The 13,799-nt window shown below is 38.5% G+C and overlaps 1 protein-coding gene across 2 annotated transcripts in view; it reads right to left on the reverse strand.

The window, feature by feature from the left end:
* Nucleotides 1-13,799, reverse strand: part of LLGL2 (LLGL scribble cell polarity complex component 2) — a 71,892-nt gene that overhangs the window by 33,376 nt on the left and 24,717 nt on the right. For both annotated transcript variants that reach the window (XM_070934624.1, XM_070934623.1), the window contains exons 4-10: nt 12,896-12,977; nt 7,755-7,873; nt 6,762-6,920; nt 5,173-5,335; nt 3,422-3,554; nt 2,530-2,584; nt 558-712 (exon numbers count right to left, since the gene is read on the reverse strand). In XM_070934624.1, the coding sequence (XP_070790725.1) occupies nt 558-712; nt 2,530-2,584; nt 3,422-3,554; nt 5,173-5,335; nt 6,762-6,920; nt 7,755-7,873; nt 12,896-12,977 (866 nt within the window). The remainder of the gene's footprint in view (nt 1-557; nt 713-2,529; nt 2,585-3,421; nt 3,555-5,172; nt 5,336-6,761; nt 6,921-7,754; nt 7,874-12,895; nt 12,978-13,799) is intronic.

A 13,799-nucleotide genomic window follows, 5' to 3' on the forward strand; every position in this document is an offset into this window, starting at 1 on the left:
ATGTGATATATACAACAACAAAACAAAGAATCTGATGATAGCAACCTACAACAAAGCCACTGACAGATTATTGTACATTTCTACCTACTGTACTGGGCGAGATAAAAGGCTGGATATAAAACAGAAAACAAAATGAAAGTGCTTGAATGAACAACAGCGCCCTACCCTGGTATCTAAATATTTGCAAAACAGACGATACGGATAACTTCACAAAATAATATTGCAAAACCAGGGCATACCCCCTAAAATTATCTGCAAAAGAAAGTGATACTTGGCAGAATGTGCCTCTGCAACAAAGGTATTTGGAGCAGGGTATCAGAAACACATTTTGAGTTATGGGCAAGTTAATCGTTGCTTCACAGTCTTTAAAAACTTAAGTGGCTTAGGGTTTAAATGTAATTGAACCTAAAAATGAACAGGCAAGCAGTTCAGTTCTAAGGAATATAGAGGAATGGTGTGACAAGGGAACAAACCACTCACTAATCAAATTAGTGAATTAATCTCCAAGAGTTCAGAAATGATACTGTATTAGATCACTATTTCAGCCTTCTACATACCTGCGAATGGTTCAGCATTGGCAATGACAAAGAAATCTATCACCCGTGATGTGAAGTCAAAGGCAATCTGCCGACCTCCATGAACAACTGTAATGCTATGCCGGTCACCATAGCTGGCTCGAGGCATTCCTCCTTGGAATATGAGGTAAGGGAGCCTTAAAGAAAAACAGATAATATTCTGAGTCTTCATTTTAATAGCATTTCATAGCTAGGATTTTTTAAAAATGGTCTTACTGAAAACTGCATTTCTCCATCTTTAGAATGAAATCCTTTAAAACATTAGCAAGCATACAATACAGGTAGTCCTTGACTTACAACAGTTCATTTAGTGGCCATTCAAAGTTACAACAGCACTGAAAAAAGAGACCTAGGGCCATTTTTCACCCCATGATCAGGTGATCAAAATCCAGATGCTTGGCCACTGACTCACATTAATGATGGCTGCAGTGTCTTGGGGACATGTGATCAGCTTTTGCAATCTTCTGACAAGCAAAGTCAATGGGGGAATCCAAATTCATTTAACAACCATGTTATTAACTTAACTATTAACTATGGCAAGAAAAAGTCGTAAAATGGAGCAAACTCACTTAACAAATGTTTCACTTAGCAACATAAATTTTGGGCTCAGTTGTGGTCGTAACTCGAGGACTACCTGTACAAGAAAAACATTGCTGAGCACATTGTAAGCCGCCCTGAGTCTTCGGAGAAGGGCGGCATATAAATCAAATTAAAAAAAAAAAAATTGTAAGGCCTAAATAGTGGTCTTGGTGTCTCAGTCATGGAACAGCCTCGTACCGAGATTCTGAGGGATCCTTAACCTTTTAATCTCCCAGTGGGTTGTGAAAACGTGGCTTGTTCCTTCAAGCATTGGGCTAGAATGGAGGTTGAGCTGTGAGGATGATTGATTTGGAAGGGTACTTTGTTTTTAATATGCTCCTTATGTGTTGTTGTGAGTTGCTTAGATAATCATATATATATAACTGCTGTAAATAAGTAACTTTACTTATATGCATATCTGAAATTGCCAGCCCTCCATGATAAACCAGACCGGAAACATGACCAGATGACCTAATTCTACTTTGTGGTAAGGCTACATTAATAGAATCTTGCAAGTCTGAAAATACAAATCTCACTTTTTTTAATGGCCTTATCAATTCAGGCAGATTCTCAGTTTCTTTCTCTGACTGTTAAGCACTGGGATCTTATCCTTTTCTTACCTGATTGTTCCCTAAGCAGTATCTCTTTCCCTCATCCCCCAATGCAGGTTCCCACATTACAGAAATAGACATTGCTTTTCCAAAAAGCTCCTTTAAAGAGGAGCTGTTCCTTGTGGTGGCAACTTACTGAGAACTTTCTCTCCTCAGGGTCATCTGATAAGAGTCTTGACTGTTATATTTTAGGTACCCTGTTTCTCCCAAAATAATCCCCTGATAATAAGCCCAATTGGGCTTTTGAACACATGGCAATACGGCCAAGTGCTTATTTCAGGGTTCAAAAAAATATAAGACAGGGTCTTATTTTTGGGGAAACACAGTACTTAAGGAGTCCTTTCATTCTATCATTTTCAGTGGTATTTAAGATTCTTCTATCTGATCTTTAGCTGTCATTTCTTCATTGTATTTTCCATTGTTCTCATTCAGGCTTTCACTGAATGATATGAAATATGGATATATGCCTATGGAATTTTATAATTACAGGATAATTATTTATAGTTAAGAGAAGGAAAGCCTGTAGCAAAAGGCAGATTATAAATCCTGTACGAAAGGCCACAGCATCAATTCAAATTGCCTAAAAAGAGACAGCAACATTGTATCTGATAACTATATACAAATCTTTATTATATGTAGAAAAGGACACATGGTTGTTGTTACTTAACCAGTTGCAGGTTTCCAGGAATAGCCTCTCGTTACTAAAAAGTCACTCTATACAGACAACACACAACATTGTTATGTTACTCATTCATAATACTCACCCATTCTTTGTTGTTAGCCAGTAAATTTTGGAAATGGCCTTGCAAGGGAAGGGACCTACAACAGAATATTTATGAAGATTGTATCATATATTCTTGTATTGCAAAACTCACAAACAGTTTTAGTAAAGCTGACACAGCATCTACACTGCATATAAATTGCACAGCCAGACAGCTTCACCAACTAATTATGCAGAGCAACGTATACTCAGACTGCCTTTATAACATGAAGGATAAAAGGAAAAGCTAATCCTGTTTCATATGAACAGCCTTCATCTATTTTCTGGTAAAAAAATAATTTCAAGGGTTTAAAAAAACCTGCCATCCCTATATATCTCCAGAAGATTTATTAAAGTTGTTAGAATTGCTATTGCTGTTAGACACCAAACTGTCTAGCAATTCTGGTAATTTGTTTTCTATGATTTGCAGTCTATTTTTTCCAAGTGTTTCGATACAAGTGCTTCTTTTGGCACACGTTTTAGTCTCTGGTCATAGAATCATTCAGATAAACACATGCTTACACATAAACCCTGTAGCAATTAATCAAGTGGCACTGTTTTATCGCATCATTTGAGGAACTCTAGCAACATGAATCAAAGCTCTAAAAAAATTCTACACAATATATTGTTATGTTATTGATCAGGAACTAAACAATCCTCTCTCTTTCTTGCTTTTTATATCCTCAGGGTGGCATATATGGTATTTGAACCGAACAGGCCTTCTTGGAATAGCTAATCTGTTATGTTCAGTTTTATAGGTCCAGAGTTTCTAAAATCAAGCTTTGAATTTATTTATCAAATTTATATACCACCCCTTTCACCAAAGGCGACTTCCAATAAAATCAGAATCAAAGTTGATGCCAAAGGTATATCTTCCCAGCTTCCCACATACTAACCGTAATGTACTTTGCTTTCCAAAGGCTCAGGCTGCCTGTCATCGCTTGAAACTGGCCACTGTGTATAGCTCCCATCATAATGGCAACTGATGATATGATGACCATCCCTCATCCAGAAGAGATTCTCTAGTTGCTAGAGAGAAACAAGAGACACATCCTGAAGTAGCAACAGGATCAATTTGCTCAGAATGTCTGTATTTAAAACACAGTCTCTTTATTTCTCCGTCTTTTATCTTGAATCCTTATAGAAATATCATGTGTTGGAAATCTGGAGTTCATTACAAGTTGTTAACAGGATCTTTTCTCCTGTAGCTAAATGCTTTGAACCAGGCCACAGAGCTAACAGGAGAGCTGACTCTGGTCTGTCTCTTTGCCTTTAGATACCATCAGTCTGAACTGGCCAGATTCAGGCTGTGGTGGTGTTACCACAGTGTGCTACTCTGCATTTTCTCCCCAGAACAAAGGTGGTGAGCATATACCCGCCTGAACTTTTGACCCATGAAAGCCACAGCACATTCATTCATCTTCAAATCAGAGAAGTGTGCTTTATCTGAGCTTTACCTGAGTCAGAGTGTCACCAGAGGTCACACATCCAAAAAGAAGTGGGGCCAGGACAAAAGCTAAACCAAATGTAATTTGAACAGTTAATATGACTGCTGCTGAAAGATTTAATCATTTTTTCTGTTTATACATAGCCAGTGCAAACTTTTGGAGAGGAGCCATACCCACAGTTTTGGGGAAAGGTTGGTCTCTCTATTTCAAACTGACCTAATACGTTGTGACCTTCTAATGAAAAAAATCAATATTCTCATCAGAGAGAGTAAATGTGTGATAATGTGGAAACAGTGCTGTCAGTCTTCTTCACTTTTATGGTGTAACCGACAAATCAGGCCAACTAAGAAAGTTCAACAGAGCGTTCAAAAGAGATAAGGCAGCCTTTGACAACTTGTGGGCTCCCTCCATAGCATATTCTCTCCTCTCATGGGCCCTATGACTTCTTGTTTCTCCATTAACCCTGTCAGTGTAAGGGCTGTCTTTTCAAGATGCACTTCTGACTGTTCAGAAGTCTGTTATTCTAACCACAAACCAAACACTTTAAAATGCTATTGGAAAATGTTAATAAAGAACTTGAAATCATATTTTAGGGACTAGAGATCTTGAAGGTTAGCTATATGTTAATAAACTGGTATAATAAAACCCTGATAATAATTTGGGGGGGGGGATTGTTTGTTTTCATGTTTCAGACAAGGGTAATGAAACATCCATTTCCTATTCCTTACCTTAGGAAGAAGGATGCTTAAAAGATAAACTGCAGGATAGGAAAAATGCATATTCTTTCACCTCCTTCTTGCTCTCCTTTTAAAAATAATGTGCAAGGACGTCATAATAATTGTTAGACAAAAGATATTGTTAATGCCCAACCAGATGTCCCTGGTCTTTGTCTGCACAGAGTTCTATGACCTTGCTCATATTGTATTGTATACATTCATGGCTTGATTCTTTATTACAGTTAATGACCAGTCCATTTAATTCTAGGTTATTAAAGCAAAATCTGTCAGGTCCACAGTAACTCATAAACAATAATTTACAAAAAAACCAACAGATGGTCTCATACACTACACTAAGCCACATTCAAGCCAATCACATTTCGGCTTATCAATTTGGATGAACATAAACTGTAACTTGCTACATAAACTAAGGAAACGGGGATTTCCTAGCCTTTGTTTGGAACTTTCAGCATCCATGAGTACCTGATTGCCAAGTAAATGATGTGTTGCTTTCTTATTTATCAAATCCCAGAGAACAATGAGGCCCCTGCTGTAACCAATCAAAATCTGATTGGGATTCCGAGGATGTTCCCGTAACACTTCTACCAATTCCAGTGACCTCCTGTTCCGATAATCTTCTGGCACTCTGTGAGGAAACACAAATGGAGCCATGTAATATTACTGTGCAAGCAAAAGAAAGAAACTGAAATTTGTAATATGGGAGGGCTCCATCTTCCGCTGCACTATCATAAGGCCAAGTACATGGTGTTGCAGCCCATCAGCGGCCTATGCAGCTAGTAGCTGATTCCAACAGCGAGAAGGCTGGTGTGGTGCTGCGCCAGCAGCCTGTGCAGCTGGCACTTGAGTCGGACAATGAGGAGGCTGGAGAAGATGTCGTGCCAGAGGCGGGGATTCAGCCAGGGCCTTCAGAACCTCCAGAAGCTCCCATAAGTGAAGACGAAAAAGAGGAGGAGCCTCTTCTCAATGCACGGGTGCGCAGAGCTGCCAAAAGGCAGGAGTGGCTCAAGAGGAGGTCTCCTCGAGAGTAAGGCTTGGGGCTAATTGGCCACTCCCTTAGCCTATTTAAGGAAGGACAACGACTGAGGCAATTTGCAGGGAACAACTTCGTTCACTCTCCTTCGCGTCCTGATCTTAGTTCTCTGCAAATTGCTTCTGGGCTTTCTGCCAACCATAGTAAGATTACGATTATTTATTCTTTGGATTCTTGTAGGCTGTTAAGAAAGTTAATTAACAGCCTTTGTTTGAAAAAGACTGATTTAATTTAGTAAACTAAGGTTTGTACAGACTTTGTGCGTGCTGCATTATTTGGGGTCCGTAACTGGGACAGAACACACGGCTTCTTGCCAGTGCCACTGCTTTCAGTTCAAAGCAGACCATGCTTTTTCACCAGCAGGCTCCAGGACAATTGCTAAAAGTATGGTAGTTCATCTTCCACAGAAGCACTTCTATTTCTAAGCTCATGCGTTGTTTGAGTGCAACATACTTAGATAATCTAATTCAGTCTATTTTTTCCTGGGGTGTGTTTAAGGAATCAACATGGTACTTTGGCCTATCTGAACAATGTGGTCACAACAGAAGTCTTTTAGTAGTTATGGTGTGGAGGCTGAACCTTGAAAACATGTAAATCACCTAGGTTATTCAAGATTGGACAAATGTAAACTCATAGGCCACCCCGAATGCTACTTTCTCTGATTTAGGTCTTGCTGACCCATGTTCCTAGGAGGAGGCTTTGACTCCTTCACAGAGAGTTGGAATATTTACATCCCAACAACTCTGTCTACCCACATAAGGAGCCTATTCAGATTAGGTAAGAAATGAAACCTCCCCCTAACCAACTTGCTCAGATTAAAGAAGCTACTTAGATATGCAGCAAAATGTTTCAAACCAACAAGAAGTCCAATCGCCATGACTCAACTTCCAGACTTCATGTATGACATACAGACAGGTTGTATGCTGATCAAGAATCTATATCCACATCTACGGTTGGATTTATAAACAGGGCAAAATCTCAGAAATTTCATTAGCTAACATAACCCAGTGTATGACATCACCTTTGCAATACTTCTTCTGGACTGATGAGCTGGTCTTCTAGCACCCTGAAGGATGGGAGTTCTACTACAAACACATTACCACTTTCAGTACCAAGATACAGAAGTTCTTGAGAAGAATGTGTCAGGATTGCTGTAATTTGGGTAGCACTTGGAGGGGAACTAGAAGTGGACAAAAACAAAAAAAAAAGTTTTAAGATTCAGTTGAATGAACTTGATATTGCAATCAACATTCATGTAACACCATATAAAATAAATAATTGATCCAAAATCTATTTGCAAGAATTCAGAAAGGAGTACTGAAGACAAGTTACTGAAATTTGAACTCTGGAGTTATCAGTGGCAGAGAAACGTATAAGAAACAGAAAATGTCATGTGGTTTATGAATACATAAACTTGCAAGAACTTTGTGATAGCCCCATCTGCTTGACAATGCTGGGTTTAAGGAATAGTAAACAAAATACTACAGTGTTTCCCCGAAAATAAGACCCTGTCTTATATTTCTTTGAACCCTGAAACAAGCACTTGGCCTTATTGGCATGCTCTCAAAAGCCCGACTGGGCTTATTATCAGCAGATGTCTTATTTTGGGGGAAACAGGGTAGCAAATACTACTCTAGATTGATGCTTGTTAATATTTCCCCCTTCATCACTATCCTAAAATCTGCACTACACTTTTGCCATTGTTTTAATTGAAATAATTTAGGCTAAATTCAGACACTGTATCCATCCTCTAATTTTCTTGCTGAACCACAGTTGGTTTTTGCTTCAGATGAAATAACAAATTAAATTTGCTAAAATAAGGCCAAGAGGAAAACTGGGTTTACAAAAGATGACGCATACCACAATTCTCTATACCACAAAAAAACAGATTACTTAAGAGAACTTCAAGTTTATATTTCCTTGAAATTATCAACAGTGAAGAATCTACTGTATATCAAGCAAGTTGGCTTTCTTAGCAGCCCAGAAGTGCTAGGATTGGAAGTATCCTAATTACCCAGGAGGCCCACGGAGTGTGAAGTGTCTTTCCTCCTGAAGCTCTGATGTACCATGATGGGAGTGTTTCAGGGTCCATAAATGCAGGCTGTTATCATCCAATAGGGTCACTAAGCGGCACTGAAATTTATCAAAAGAAACAGAGATAAAGCCATCTTTGGAGAACTATTATGTGCAGCAGCATTTCAAGAACTGAGCTATTGTTTTAAGCTACAATCCATGACTAAACTGAAATAAAATTCCCATCTGGGATGGGACAAAGTTATACAGAAACAGATTTATTACATAATCTCCACTTCAGAAGTCTATTTCAAGGGAGTAGCCAAGAGCAACAACCAGACCAATAGGCAAATGCTCACATATTTTATAGAAGTTGACATCTTATTTCAGCACATATACTGTCTATACCAAGCACAGGAACCCCTTTTAAGACAAGATCTATGCTATGAAAACAAAACAAAACAAAACAGTCTGGCCTCTAAAAACCATAAAGGACAGGGCAGTGATGATAGGACAACATAGGAATCAGCAAATGAGATGGGGAGGAAGATGGCTGTGTGTGTGTGTGTGTGTGTGTGTGTGTGTGCGTGCGCGCGCGTGCTATGTGTGAAATATCCAATGAGCAGAATGCAGTTAGTCCTTGACTTATAACTGTAATTAAGCATTATGCTGTCATTGAAGTTGCTAAGTAGATCACCACGTGACAGACCCGATTTTATTTTTTTTGCCAAGGTCATAAAGTGAACCCCACAATTGTTAAGCAAACACCATGGCCACTAAGCAAATGCCATGATTGTTAAGTATATCAATTTACCCAAAATTGATTTTTTGCTACCATGTTTCCCTGAAAATAAGACTGTGTCTTATATATTTTTTTAACCCCAAAGTAAGCGCTTGGCCTTATTTTCGGGGAGGTCTTATTATTTTGGGGCGCATGGAGCAAGACAGGGATCCACTTGCTGACTTACCTGATTGCCAGCTCTATCTCCCTAACCCTAACCAGAGGAAATGGCGGGGACCAGCCACGCATGTGTTTAAATAGTTTCGGGAAGGGCTTATTTTCAGGGGAGGGCTTATTTTCGGGGATGGTTTATTTTTGGGGGAGGGCTTATTATCTGGGGAGGTCTTATTTTCGGGGAAACACTTATTTTCGGGGAAACCATTTTTTTCTTTTTGCTGAAAACCAAAAATAAATGATGCAAAAAAATAGAAAATCATAGTTGTGTCACCAAAAGTTGTAAATAGCCATAAAGGCGAGCTGGTTGCCAGGTACCTAAAATGCTATTGCGTGTTTGTGTGTGCATGTGCATGTTTGTGAACATGCACAGCTGCAGCTGTCAGTGCAGACTACTTATACAGCTATTAGTAAAATTTGACAGGATATTTAACACTCTAATTTTACTTCTTAGTTTGAAAAAAATCAATAAAACCTCTTTGCTGTTGAATTCCAGTTGTTTGATCTGAGGGAACCAAGAACTGCCATTAAAAAAAAAGGGGGGGGGTACTTTGAAAAATGTATCATAAAGATTATAAATTGCTCACACTGGTGTATAACAAAAATAAATAATTAAAACATGCAAGATTTTAAGAAAAATTCTGTATCAAAGCGGAGCAAATAAAACTGGATTTGCACATTTCAGAATATAAATGTACTGTTACCAACATTTACTCAATTTAATATGTGGTCTCCATTTAGAACAGGGGATGTGAAACTGGCAGCCCCGCAGGACGGATGCATCACGCACAGGCCACACCCACCCCAGCTCCATGAGGTGAAAAAACATTGCAATACATCACATGACGGCAACGTGATGTGGCGAGTTTGACACCCATGATTTAGAACATTGTTTCTAAATTGATTAACCAGAAGGAAAAAAATTTATAACGCAGTACACATGCAGTCAACTGACAGATATTATAAAGTACTAAATGTTTCCTCAAATTCAAATTTAACTGCTTTTGACATAGGGAATATATTCTGGACATTCAGGACACACTTGATAGCTAACATGTTGGAAAAGAACTGGCCCAAACAGGAAGTTACTTTCAGTTCTAATGAGTAATATACAATAACTTAATCACATAAATCAAATGAAGCTGAATTTATTAGGCTTATTAAAGAGTGTGCCTCTTTGGTTCACAAATTTGTTCGGCAAAATGGTCCTACTCTGCTTTCTCTAATTGTATTTTTTGGTATTACCTTCCATGTTTGGAAGCCACTTCCCTAACCTATTTCACCTTAATAAATTCATTAATGTAGTACCATAAACTTTTAGATATAGTGGAAAATGTAACTCGGGTGGTAGATGTTTTTGGTTCTGTTGATGATGTTACCTAGCCTGGTAATGAAATGTTCGGAAACTAAAGAACAACCTCAGAGAACAAACCACCACCAACCATAAACTTTTACCCTGCATGATGTTCTCAAACCCACTCCAATAATATTCCATGTCTTGTACTTCCTTAAGATTCTGTCCATCAAGTCTAAGCACTCCAAACTATTTCTGGGCTTTTCATAATATTTAAACATTAGTGTTACACAACAGTAAGAACTTACACAAATTGTGTTTTAGGTCGGTTAACCCTAAGTTATCTGAGCTGCCTGCTTCCAGGGATAAATTTTACCTAGCTGCTAATCTGAATTCCTGATGCCTGAATTAAACAAACACAGACCTTTTTATGAAGTGACATTTTTAAATCTTTTTCATTTTTGCATTCTTTGGATATGAGTTAATTCTTAAAAGTGGTGCCCCAGAGTATTTGTTAAAGCCCAACCTTAACTACTATTTAGATTTAAAATTAAATATTCTGAACACCAAACCGACACTCAGCTGAGCATGCCAATTTTCCTATAGATATTTCCTGATTGAAGCATAGGAATCAGATCCAAATTTCCTGAAACAAATGGAATACGGATGTACTCCAAAACGCAGGATCTTTTTCCTAATATGAAAGGGACTTTCACTCAATAGGTACACACCCTATTTCAAAATAAGAACTATGTTGAAGGAAATTACATGATACATTAAATTTATAGCTCTTTGCATTCTCTTTTTACTCCCAGGTGAGTACATGATGCTTCAACGTAGCACAGCACTTAAGATACTTAAGAGAATTGTGCAGCACAACAGATTCAAAGGGGAAAAGGAAATTTGGAGTGTGTGGGTGAACATATCATTGTACCTGTTGGCAATCGTTTAATCAAACTGAAAACACACAATCTAATGAAAAAAAGCATTTGTTTTAACAATTTGTAGTGCATACAGCCATGCACATTTTGAATCACCCTTTGAATTCAGATATATGCATAGCCCTGGTATTTAGCCTTTTTAAATGTTTAGCTCTTGTCTTCCTGTTCTGCTCTTCTCCAAACATAAAGGTTAAGAAGAGATAACCTTCATTAGCACTAATAGTTGCTTTAAAAAAAATTCTGCAGGAAGTTTCAGGCTGCAAGTTACTGGGGAAAATGTTTACATCATTTCCTTCTCCCATAAACCCAAAAGTCCTAATTCAGATGAGGGTCCCATATAGAAAATAAGAGGGCTGTGCTCTTCTTCGTCTAATCATACATCTGATATACAGGTAAACCTTGGTTAACATTGCTTAACAATGGCAATCATGGCAGTCCCCATTGATGTCATTAACTGATTCCCACAAATTGTTAAATGAGGACCCACCCTGATCCAAACTATTCCCGCCTTGGTCCCTCCCAGCCCCAAGCCTTGATAAGGACTGCCTCCTCTGCCTCCTTTTGAACTTCACCCACATGCCTCTCTTCCCACACCATTCTGCCCTTTTGGCTGCCTGCTGACCCCCGCCACTTAGCCCTGATGCCACACTATGCACTATTACTATATTGGCCTGAGTCTTCTTTCAGACTAGTGCAGCCAGGGTTTCTTTCACATCCTTTCTGGGGCCTCCATTCTGCTCCACCCAGGGCCTTCTTTCACACACAAAAAGCCAGGCACATGAAAGAAGAGCTGACTGCAGTGGTACAAAAGAACTCAGAAGCTGAGGCCTTCTTTCATGCACTGGATTTCTTTGGCAAAAGCAAGCCCTTGGTGGAACATGAAGGAAGAGTCTGGCTGTCATTCAGTAGCCTCAGATGGGGCACAAGAGAAGGCCCAGCTGCATTAATGTGAAAGATGATGATATGAAGGAAGATCACAACTGGTATGCAGTACCGTGAGACTCAGGGCTAGGCAAGGACAGCTAGTGCCAGTGGGTAAGCAGACAACCAAAGAGTGGTCATAAGGGTGGGTGGGCCTGAATTTTGTTCATATGACTGCACTATAATAGCCAGAACTTCAAGGACTGGTCATAAGTCCCTTTTTCAGTGTTTATCACAACACTGAATGGAAATTAAGCAAGCTTTATCTGTATACCATAATGCACATGTTAACAAATTGCTTAGATTGATATGTTCCACTAGCTGAACAAATTTAACCAGCAGCATGTTCAATCTACTGCAGAACTCTATCAATCACATTAAAGGAGAGAATACTGAAACTGCCATTGGGTATGTTCAAGCTCTACTTTTATTTATTTATTAAATTTATATGTCAACCACCTCTCTATTAAGCGACTCTGGGCTAGTTTATAATGATTTAGGTCATCATAAAAACATTATTCTTAAAAGGGTATCATTAGACACTAACTGAATTGTACAGGGCAGTTTTCAGGAAGTAGCAAGCATTCTATTTGATCTCCCTTTTCTGCTTAGGCAACTATGGAATAAAGAGTCTGAATTAACTTCAGGATGGTTAAGTGGAACGGAAAGGAGACAGTACAGTCCATGATTCTCAAAACCTTCCTCCCAATAACTGCATCAAGCAGAGTTTGGTCTCTCAGGAAACTGGCAACAAAACACTTAAGGAAGAAGACCACAAAGCTGGAATCCTCCCTCTAACAGGTTCTGCTGGAACCAAGATCCAAAATCGAAGTCTCCTTTTAAATTAATATGTAAGATTGGGGAGCTGGGAATAAAATGAAACCTCAGTTCACAAACACTTCAGGAATCATACTGAGTTACCAGCTACATCAGTGCTATAGCAGGTTACGTTTAAAAATACTTTCATTTTAATATTGAGTAACTGCGTTATCTCTGAGGAAACCAAATTTGGTTGCATTAGTTTTACTCACCTGTTCAGGAATGAAATGTATCTGCATGACAGTGTTGGTCTCTTCGTGCAAGCCCATGAATTCCACTCCTGGAGTACCGTAACTGAACCACTATTGAGGTCAATAGCATTGAAATAGACATTTATTACAACTGACATGTAGCGTGAACCAATTAATTATATTTTAGGAAAACAGTCATTCTTTGTTGTAATTTTCAAGGCTGACCATACTTCTTCTAATAACATTTTTATATGTTTAAATAGTTGAGGACTATTTCCATTAGTCTGAAGAGAAGACAGCAGAAGTATAGCAATTTACTCCTTGATTTATATGAGATCCCCTAGTAAAGGACCCTTTTCAAAGCCTTTCCTTATACTTTCTAACAGGTTTTTAAGTTTTAAATTTTTGAGGGGCTTGATCACATGCACCTTTTTAAGAAATGAGCAAGATGGAATTGACTGGAACCTATTTGTTCCCAAGGAGGCTCCTGTTTCTATCCATAAATCCAGGTATGCAGATGATCCAATTATATAAACTATTTCCAAAAGAGAAGCCAATTATGTGGGAAAGCATTTAGACTCTTTGCCATCCATTTCCTCCACTCTTCTACATTTAACTGGCTTCATGACGCAGAGATAAGGATTGCATTTTATATATTGGGGCTAAATATAAGAGAAGTAATTTTAAAGCAGTATTTTTTTTTAATTCACTATTCTTGAATCTCTAAACAAGAATTTACACATTCCATTACCCATGAGAGAAACTAGCTTAACGTGGCACAATTGAGGTCCTAGGACTCCGTTCTAATGTGATTAGGTTATCCTGGTTCATGTCTTATCACCATTTCAAAGATAACCGATTTAAAGCAAGCTAGCATTTTTCCATCCTACTCTCCCAACCCATTTTGCAATACAGAGATAACCTT

This window comes from Pituophis catenifer, unplaced genomic scaffold, assembly GCF_029215685.1.
Source record: "Pituophis catenifer annectens isolate HBS135680 unplaced genomic scaffold, rPitCat1.0.hap2 SCAF_2, whole genome shotgun sequence".
Taxonomy (NCBI): domain Eukaryota; kingdom Metazoa; phylum Chordata; class Lepidosauria; order Squamata; family Colubridae; genus Pituophis; species Pituophis catenifer.